Consider the following 9642-nt stretch of genomic DNA (forward strand, 5'->3'; position numbering starts at 1 on the left):
AACTACAATTAACTTGTTCAAGTGAAATCAAGTAGAGATATATTACTTGTTATTATACTGTTCAGATGAAACCAAATAAACATGTATATGGATTTTCAAAAACAAGAAAAAGCTATTTGTACACACGATCAATAAGAAATGAAATTTTTTATTTTGTAAAATATGAGGGATAAAAAAATTCATTTTATGAAATACGATGGACAAAAAAAATTCATTTTGTGAAATGTGAGGTACTATGGATCAAATTATGTAAATGTAATTTGATAATTTTGCCCCCTTAAAAATGATCACGTGCACGGCACATGGTGAATTTCGGCAAAAAACTAGTCAAAAACCCAAATATGGATCAAATTTGATTAATGTGAATTTGTAAGAGACGTAAAATTACATTTTTAAAAGCGAGGGACAAAAAAAGTCGTTTTGTAAAATATGAGGGATGTTTTGAATGATTTTTTCTTGATGAAATGTCATTTTGCACAAAATATTCCATGCAGCATAGGCAAAATTTCTTCAAGTGACACCGCAAAAAAAATTTGTCACAAAATAAAGAGTGTTTGTGGATTATCCCTACTTAAAGTCACCGCATTGGCGACTATGTAAATTCTGTCAGTCGCCAAAACCAGTTTTTTTTTTTTTTTAAAGAATTTGTGGCGGCGCCAACAAAACAAATTTTTTTTCAGTCAGGCTATTGACAGCGCCTTCAATTCTGTTACTTTTTCTCATTCTTTCTACCAATTCTATTATATTTTTACTTACACAAAAAAAGTTAATTAGACACAAAAAATTAGTCCATGCACGTCGTTTGGTCCTATTTTTATTTATAAATAATAAGTCTTCAACTGAGATGACAAACTACATGCAAAAGCAAAAAATTCGAGAAAACATGTATTCTTGCCTTAACTATCCGTGAGCGGATTCAAAGGGATCTATCTATGAATTTATATCATGGATCTGATTCATGAATAATCCAATCTAGTCGTCCGTTAAAAAAAATTCCCCAGGAAAAATAATATGAGTCTATACTTCGATAATCTGGGTCGAAGCATCTATTAAAAAAAAATTTCTAATAAATTCAAATCTGTGTCACTACAAAATAAATTTGCTTTGTGTCACAAATTTAGGGAAAAAAAAAATCATCTGTCATTATTAAGCTATCCCTAGATGAATGAAGGTCAACCTCAGGTACATGACTAAGCTGGTCTAAGCTCTCCCACATCCGATCATTACTCCTGTCCCTTGACCATGCATCTATTAAAACACGTGGCAGAGAAACATCCGGAAGTTCCGACAAAGCCAACCGTTGAGGAAACGCGCGAAACCTCTCGAAAGCCGTAGAATTTTAGTTTTTCAAGTCTTACCTAAATCGTTGGGACTATAAATACTCATGGAATTTAAAGACACTATCCACTCAAAAGACTAGACTGATAAGCGTTCATCAAGAGATCTCCGCTCTCTAAGCTTTAATTATCGTTTCTTATTGGGCTGGTGGATCGATCTGCTCCCTTTGGAGAGTGTCTTTTTCTTCTGTATTTTCGTCTAAAAATTGTAAGTGCCATTTCCAAAGCCTCTGTCATATCTTTAGTATATGAAATGCATCTTGTTTGAATTTGGTAGTTTCTGGTAGTGGGTTCTAGTTATTGATATTTCCCTGTTCTTGGTTGGCATTGAAATAGGCTTCTGCAGAAATGCTTGTGAATCCATTGCTAGTATAAGCAAATTCTTTACCTGCTGCGTTGCTGCTGCCTTGCTTTTGTAAAACAATGACATTTGGCCGCACGGGGCGCTGCGGTTGTTTTCAGTCTAGAACTTTCTGAACCCGATTATTTTCTTTTCAAGTTTAAAATCTTTTGTCACCTGGGTTTCGGATTTTTTTTCTGGTGTTTTTACTTTAGTTCTTCTAGCTCTAGATTAATTTTCACGTTCTTGGTGATCAGCATTAAGTAGGGAACAAAGAATACTAGTTGCAGACCTGTGATTAGTGGTATCGAATTTAGTATGTTTTGTTATATGAAGCATTTAATGTTGATCTTACTTGGATTACAACGTCTTATTGTTTGCTGATGGAAGTGGCATTCCCCATTATTTTAGATATGGCCTCTACTATACACCTAATTAAACCCTTTTAGACCAGAGAAGATTTACAACAGTTCACAGCTTGCTATTGACGGAACACAGACTTTCAAGATACAGTTGTTGTACCCATATCTTGAATTATGTAGTCACCGTATGTTCACTAAATACTTGACAGAGGGATGAAGTAAGTGATAATTACAGAACAGGATATTTGATTATTTCTGCTTGACTTGATTGATGCTTTAAGTAGTGGCTTTACCCTTGAGGCCTCGCAGCTTTATTTTTCAGTTTTTTTAAGGAGTAAACCTTCTGTCTCTTTGGTAGACTGATCTTGTTTCATTTTAAGTTTGCGTCAGTTGATATGTAATGGCGTTGTCTTACATTTCTTTTCTGGAAGCACTTTCTGTCTTTGCTTCTTCTTCTTAATTGATTCCTGATTAGAGCTGCCATCCTTGTAGGGTTTATCGGCCAAGTGCATTATTTGCAACCAAATCTGGTTGTTCATTCTGGGATTAAGAGATTTCGGAACTAGGCGACCAGGTTGTTTTTCTTGGATAAGTATGTATCCTGTTTATCCGTTCATGGACTGTTACCCTTATCTGACGAATCAAATGCCTTCTCCACCCCATCATAGTCATCATCATCACCCAAGATTTGAGCCTATTCCTGGTCACATGAAAGCAGATTTTGAAAAATTGTCCTCCACACTATCAATCTTGGCTTTCTGGGGGAAACTATGCGTACCCATATCCTGCACAATGTCACAGCTGCTGTGACCATAACTACTTTCCAGCCTACTGTGCTCTGAGGCCTCCTTATGCCCATGCTCCACCTCTTTACTGCCATGGCAATTATACTATATATCTCCAGCGTCCTATCCTGGTCACTACATTCCTCCTCCTAATAATACAATGGAACCACCACGTTATAAGTACCATAGTGAGATGCCTGGAGAGAGTCGTTGCTGCGGTTGTCCAAATCATACACACAATTCAACACCAGGAAAGAATGTCAAGATTGAGGAAGAAGATCCTGATATAGAAAAGATGGCAAATAATGCCGTGGTTCCTTTTGACTTGAAGAGTTATCCATATCCAGTTATGTGGATTCCACCAAGTTATATGATGAATGAAGCAATTAATAAGGCAAATGAAGCACAACCTGAAGTGAAGGAAAAGTATTCTGGTGTTGCTAGAGCTGATGAGTCATCAAAACCTTCAGACCAGCAGCAAAAGTGGCTAAATGGATGGTTCCCTTTTGACATGGAAAACTCTAAATTGGCAAAGCAAGGCAATGACTCAACCTGGAAGCAACAACATCAAGATGAAAGTAAGCGTCAATTGTCTTTTCCTTTGTTCTGGATGCCTTGGAGTCCAGAAGAAATGAAAAGGAAGGACAGTGGCAAAACCAATTTTGGTGAAGAATCTGCAGAGGGAGTATCTCCCCGGTTGGAGGTCAGTCCAGTGATGATTCCTGATGCTGATGAGAAGGCAAGTAAACCGGATGTCACTAAGGAGATTCATAATCGTGAATGCTCAAAAGCTCCAGGGAAAAACAGTGGTCAAAAGACGGTTCCGGTCAAGTCAGCAGAACCTACTGAGGAAAAGAAAAACCTGGAAAACAATAAGGAGAAAGTAAAAAGTTCATTGGCAAAAAATCTGAATGTTGCTGATGAAAGAATATCGTCTCAAACTTCTCCTACAAGCGAGTCATCTTCTCCGATGAAGTCATCAAAATTACCTCCTATTTGCCTGAGAGTCGATCCTTTGCGTAAGAAGAATAAAAATAATGGAGGTTCAGGGTCCCCTAGTCCTCCTGGTGACGAAGGGAAATTGCGCAAGTTGTCTAAGGACAGCACTCAGCTACCTAGCTCATCCACTACGAAGGAAAGTACTGAAAAAGACATGACAGTCGGAAAGAGTATACCAGAAACAGCCAAGAATCTGGAGCAAAGTAAGCAGAAAGTGAAAATGATTGAAGTAACTGACAGACAAAACAGACAAGAACCGGCTGAATATTTGAGCATCTCTGATCCTCATGGGAGAAGTTTGTCAGCTAATTCCCATGATGCAGAACTGGTACACCAAACCAATGATAATTCTGAAGAACTATTCCCTGATGTGGCTGCCAGTGAGGTGGATTTGAAGAGTTCAGCTGAGAGCAAAAATGATCTAGGAGCAGTACAGGTTAAATCATTTGATTCCATATGTCAGTCGGATGAGGATAAAGAAAACTCCAAGGTGCATGAGAGTTCTGCTGACGAACCAAAGGGGTTTGCAAAAATTAGGTTGTCAGAAGTTGAAGCAGCTCTTATTATACAGTCAGCTTATCGTGGGTATGAAGTGCGTAGACGGGAACCATTAAAAAAGTTGAAACAAATTGCCAATATCAAGGAGGAGGTTTTTACTTTGAACAATCGCATAAAGGCCTTGGAGTCGTGTTCTTATACTGGGGAAAATGACAAGTTGAGAACCATGCTTGGAGAGACTATAATGAACCTTCTGCTAAAGCTAGATGCAATTCAGGTAAGCATAAAAACTGTGCAAGTTATATATTAATAGGTTTACAACATTTGCTTGCTGTGCAATTTATATCGGGTTTTCTGTCTAAATGTCATTTTGTGACGTCTTGGACATTTTCCAGAAATGTCTATATGTTGAAGTTTCATTGACATTTTCTTAAGGTATTGGCGCTGATTTTTATTCGTAATGCTGCATGTTTTGCACAAGTATAAAGGGGCCCAGGCCGCCTTAAGCTGGTACAGAAGGGGTGAGGCAAATCCTTGATAAGATAATAAGCTTTATGGTTACATAAGCACTGTCATTGGATATGTGTGTCAAGAAATGTATGCTGACATGATTGCTTTGTGAAAAGTTGTAGGAATAAGTGAACGAGTCTAGATTTTTTGGTTAGGTAATTTTTAGTTCTCCTTGGAGATTCATCCATTTCACACCATTTTACCTTGCTACTCACACCTTGTTTCCTGGTTGTCCATTAGTTATTAATGTGGTTGAATTTTGTAAATCAGTAACTCACTTAATCTTTCTATTTCAGGGCTTGCACCCAAGCATTAGAGATGTTAGGAAATCAGTGGTGCGAGAACTTGTGAGCCTACAGGAGAAGCTTGATCATGTAAGCCTCGAGAGATCTGAAAGTGCACATAAGCTAAGTTCAAGTGCTCACCCTCATGAAGATATGCAATTAATTGATAATCGATGCTTCCAAGAAGGAGAAGAAGCAGAAAAAGCTTTCCTCGAAAGTAGTCTATCCAAAGCTGAAGATGTGCATGAGATTTATCCAGAAGAGCTCTGTAAAGGTGTGGCCCCTCCAGTGATGGACATTGCATCCGACACTAGAAATTTGGAGATCCCAGAGACGGTAATGAATAAGGAGGATTTGAACAATGGTGCGCAGGTACCCAGTACAGATTTATTAAAGATTGATACAACACAAAAAAGTGAAACAGGATGCCTACCAGACAATAGGGCTAGAGATGATTCGCTGAATCTGGTATGCAATGACGGTGAAAGATGGTCCTCTGAGTTTCAACCTCAACCTTTTTCCGAAGAGGTGAACCATCCTTGGGTTGGAGGAGGAGGAGCCTTCATGACAGATGAGGTTCCCAATATCAAGCAACTAGCAGAGTTGCCGAAAGGAGTACTCGAGTCTGATACTAAGTCACAAGACGATAGTCTTCTGTTGTCCGAAGCAGTGGATGACAAAGCTCTGCAAGATGGAGAGGTAATGGAGGATAATTTACATGTAAAGGAGTTAACAGAGTTGCCACAAGCAGTGCCTGATGATGACGTTGACAAGTCCCGAAAGCACGTGATTCTTGACAAGGAGGATGACAAATTCGTGAAAGATGACGTGACCAGGGATATTAATGCAGAGGTACCTGATGAGGAGGTTCTAAATATGGATCAAGCAGAGCAGTGGCAGGAGCCTATGGTCAAGAAGACGGTCACTTCCAAATCTAATGTAACTTTGGCATGTCATGAAAATCTGGACAACAACATGGAGCTCTGTAAGAAGGTGGATTTGAAATCACAGGAATTTCCAGTGCAAGCTCTAGAAGAGGACAAGAGCTGTGTTTCTGAACTGGGGGATATCTCTGAGATGCATGATCAAGTTGTACTAGAGATGGATGCCAATGTTTTAGGTAGTTACATGAATGACTTGCACACGTGCTCTGCAGAGATGGAAAGGGAAGAGCTCACTACTTCAACTAAGCCTGTAGAAGTTTATAAAGCTGAGGAAGAGGTTCTGCAGGAGCTTGCTGCCATGGAAACTGAAGCTGAAACTGAAAATGAGTCTTCAAAGGAAAATGGGGTTGCTGAAAACTACTACTCTTCAAGTTGCGAAGATGCAATAGCTGTAGCTCAAGCGTGTGATGCTCCTAAGGTACTTACCAAATCATGGAATGATGTAAGTACTGAACAGAAGCTGCTAGATGAGAGAATTGGTGTGGAGGCATCTGGATTAGGTATGGTAGATAACAAATTCTTTGCGCAGGATTGTGACTCTGCTGTTTTGGAACAAGATCTTGTAGATCAGATGATGTCTGTTCCACCGGATGCAAAGGAAACAGAGGAAGGAGAGGTTCCTCCATCATCGCCAACTGCCAGCCAGATTTCTCTTGGGAGTAATGGATCCACAGAACATGAAAGAAAGCTGGTTGAAGAAAATGACAAGCTGCGGGAGATGATGCAGAAACTAATTGAAGCAGGACAACAGCAATTGACTGCAATTTCCAACCTTTCTGGAAGAGTCAAAGATCTGGAGAAGAAATTGTCTAGGAAAAAGAAATTGAAGATGAGACGACATGGTACAACTCGATATACATCTGGACCGTCTTGTTTGAAACCATATAATGATCCTTTGAATGAGAAAGCTGTCCCGCTTGCAATGTAGATGTGGTTCATGCCAAGTCAGTAGAGTGGCAATTACTGTATTTGAATTCTGTGTAAAAGTTCATATGTCAAGTACAACAAAGCCTGTGTTTTGCTTTTTCTACTAATCTTGAAGTCTATACTATGATACCACCCAATTCCCTGGTGCTGAAGTTTTCAGGTTCTCTTAGTAGCAAGTTTTTTCCAAGGTCAATTCTAGTTCTAATTCACACACACAATAGAAATCGAATTGTAATTTTACTTGCAATTTCTACTGCCATGGGAAACAGAAACACCTTAAGAAACAAATTAGTAACTCAGCGCGTTGGGGCTGGTTAAGGAGGAGGAAGATTCTGGGATAATGTTCTTTAAGCTCATGATTGAAGAAAAAGAATATTATCAAATTTGGCATGCAATTGCCTTAAGTTCCTCGTATCAAATTTAATCAAAGTAACAGAGACAACGGATAAGATCTAAAAGCTGAAATAAATCGCTTATGAAGCAATGAAATTACGTATTGAAATATCTGTAAATAACCCATCTTCCATTCCTTCATATACTGAACCTCAAAATTATCAGCAAGATACTAGGAAACGGCTTCTCGGACGAGATTTTGCAGTGCGAAAAGCATCTATTCGAGCACGTTACCAAACATATTACGGCAACATACTCATCAAAATTATGCTAAAAAATTGCCTAGCCTTCAATCCGGTTTCTTAAAAGTTCAGGCAGTCGTCTGTTGCTTGCCTGAACAACTCCTGCACTTGCTTTAATTCCTTTTCCGCAGCTTCCAGTTGTTTTAGTAGTTCTTGGCCTACGACATCATTTTCAGCCAGAAGTTTGGCAATTCTTTTCAGCTGAGCTTCTTTGCCTCCCTCAGCCACCGGAAGGGCAGCTACCAATGAATCAAACTGCTTGGCAGCCTTGACAAGTCCTGCGCTCGTGTTCTTTGGCTGCTCAGCAAGATTAGTAGCATCCTCTGCAGTACTAGCAGGAGTAGCAGGAGGTTCTGGAAAATTAGTAGACAACCTAACTGGAGGAGCATCCCTCTGAGTCTGAAGCAACCCAAAGGTATTAAATGCAAGACCTGCAATTGTATTCACCTGTTCTTGTAGTTGGGATATTATATCCACAAGAATGACCAGGTCCTTGTTAACGGTGCTAGAAGAGTTGCAACAGGATGATGATTACCCATAATTCTGTATGGCTGGATGTTAATTCCAGTTGTATTATCCCACTTTCAGTATTTTTAGCTGCTTTTACATGTCATCTCATGGAGAAATGCAGTACACAGAAGGAGATATGGTGGACAAGCAAAATAATTTTTTTAAAAAAAAAAATTAAAGTAGGAGGTTAAAGAAGCTTAAACTAAAGAAAGAGCCCAGACTCGGCACTTAGGCTGAGTTCGCTTCATTATTTGATCCATTCGACTACATAAACACATGCACTTAGGCTTGGGCATAATAACTAGACCAGAGCATCAGACCCCCATATTCTGCAGAATCTTTGATGGATGGTAGAAAAGAAATTTAGATCATTGGGTTCAACTAGGGGTGTTTCGCGACTCGAGCTCGTCAATATCGAGCTCGAGTTGAGCTCGAGCTAATTAAGTCGATCTCGAGCTCAAAAACATTAAGTTCGTTGGCTCGCGAGCGGCTCGCGAGCTCAATTATATATATTTTTTTATTTTTTATTTTTTATTTTAATAGTAAAATTACATATATATCCCTAATATTTTATTATTTGTTAAAAAAATTATTGTTTTATTCATTTTTTTTAAAAAAATTATTTTTTATTTTTTAAAAATAAAATAATAATATTATTTTTTTTATTTTTTAAGCTCGAGCTCGAGCTTGATATTTTGAGCTAGTCGAGCTCGAGCTCGAGTTCGAGCTTCACAAAATTAACTCGAGCTCGGCTCGATTAGCCAAAATTCGACTCGAGCTCGGCTCGTTTGCACCCCTAGGTTCAACAAAGCCACTCTCAGCTGACATAGGCGATGCAGGCAATCCCAAATACATCTTGGGGACGAATATGTTTGCCGCCCATAATCGCTACAATTTCCTTATATTTTTCCAGTTCTCAAAATACTCACAAGATTTATCGTTGTAAAATCGAACCCCAAACATAATCAAAGTAAACATTTTGAAGAGTGGCACTCAGCCATTGATCTGGCCATGGAAAAGCAATATAAAATTGAATGAGACATTGAGAAACGAAATAGATTCAACCCTTAGCTAGTTTGCTAGTGTATCTTCCGTAAACTCTATCTTGATAAAGTTTCAGAAGTAAAATGGTGGCAAATAGTTGGTGTAATTAGTGGTATCGTAGTATGTGTTGTGGTTTAAAGTTGATTCAAGCTTGCCTGGCATTGTCAGCAGAGTAAAGATAGTAGCCATCTCCAGGGCCGCCAATTGGTATGGCAAGAAGGAAGAAGCTCGTGAAGACGGACAGTATCAGCAATGTTTGATGAGCCATAGTGCATTGTGACTTCGAATTTGAAGTTTTAATTTATGATAGTGGTGAAAATGGCTCAACTTTCCTATTTGAATCCATGAAAAGGGTAGATCAAATGAGATACAAGTATCAAAACCAACTTCAGGAATTCAACCAGTCTTATATGTTGTCCGAGGAATTTCATTCCAGTTATCATCAAAACCAACTTTCTGATGTCAGA

General features: G+C 38.8%; 2 protein-coding genes across 2 annotated transcripts; one reads left to right on the plus strand and one right to left on the minus strand.

The window, feature by feature from the left end:
- The first annotated feature begins 1161 nt into the window (after window positions 1-1161).
- On the plus strand, window positions 1162-7093 carry LOC113759256 (BAG family molecular chaperone regulator 6). The gene is given in 4 exon segments (XM_027301823.1): window positions 1162-1182; window positions 2755-2937; window positions 2940-4598; window positions 5128-7093. Coding segments are annotated over 4 exon segments (3723 nt in total). The 3' UTR covers window positions 6988-7093.
- A 414-nt stretch (window positions 7094-7507) lies between these two features.
- Window positions 7508-9443, minus strand: LOC113759257 (mediator of RNA polymerase II transcription subunit 21-like). The gene is made up of 2 exons (XM_027301824.1): window positions 9331-9443; window positions 7508-8153 (listed from the first exon to the last, which is right to left on the minus strand). Exons 1-2 carry the CDS (start codon window positions 9441-9443, stop codon window positions 7682-7684), a joined length of 585 nt encoding a protein of 194 aa, XP_027157625.1. The 3' UTR covers window positions 7508-7681.
- Window positions 9444-9642: the final 199 nt, after the last annotated feature.

Source organism: Coffea eugenioides, chromosome 2 (genome assembly GCF_003713205.1).
Source record: "Coffea eugenioides isolate CCC68of chromosome 2, Ceug_1.0, whole genome shotgun sequence".
NCBI lineage: Eukaryota > Viridiplantae > Streptophyta > Magnoliopsida > Gentianales > Rubiaceae > Coffea > Coffea eugenioides.

Bases quoted from the DNA above. Each gene is read 5' to 3' on its own strand.
- LOC113759257 (XM_027301824.1), bottom strand. From the start codon at position 9,443: ATGGCTCATCAAACATTGCTGATACTGTCCGTCTTCACGAGCTTCTTC. The intron at 8,154-9,330 runs GCAAGCTTGAAT...GAATTATGGGTA, and splicing joins TACTCTGCTGACAATGCCAG to ATCATCATCCTGTTGCAACT.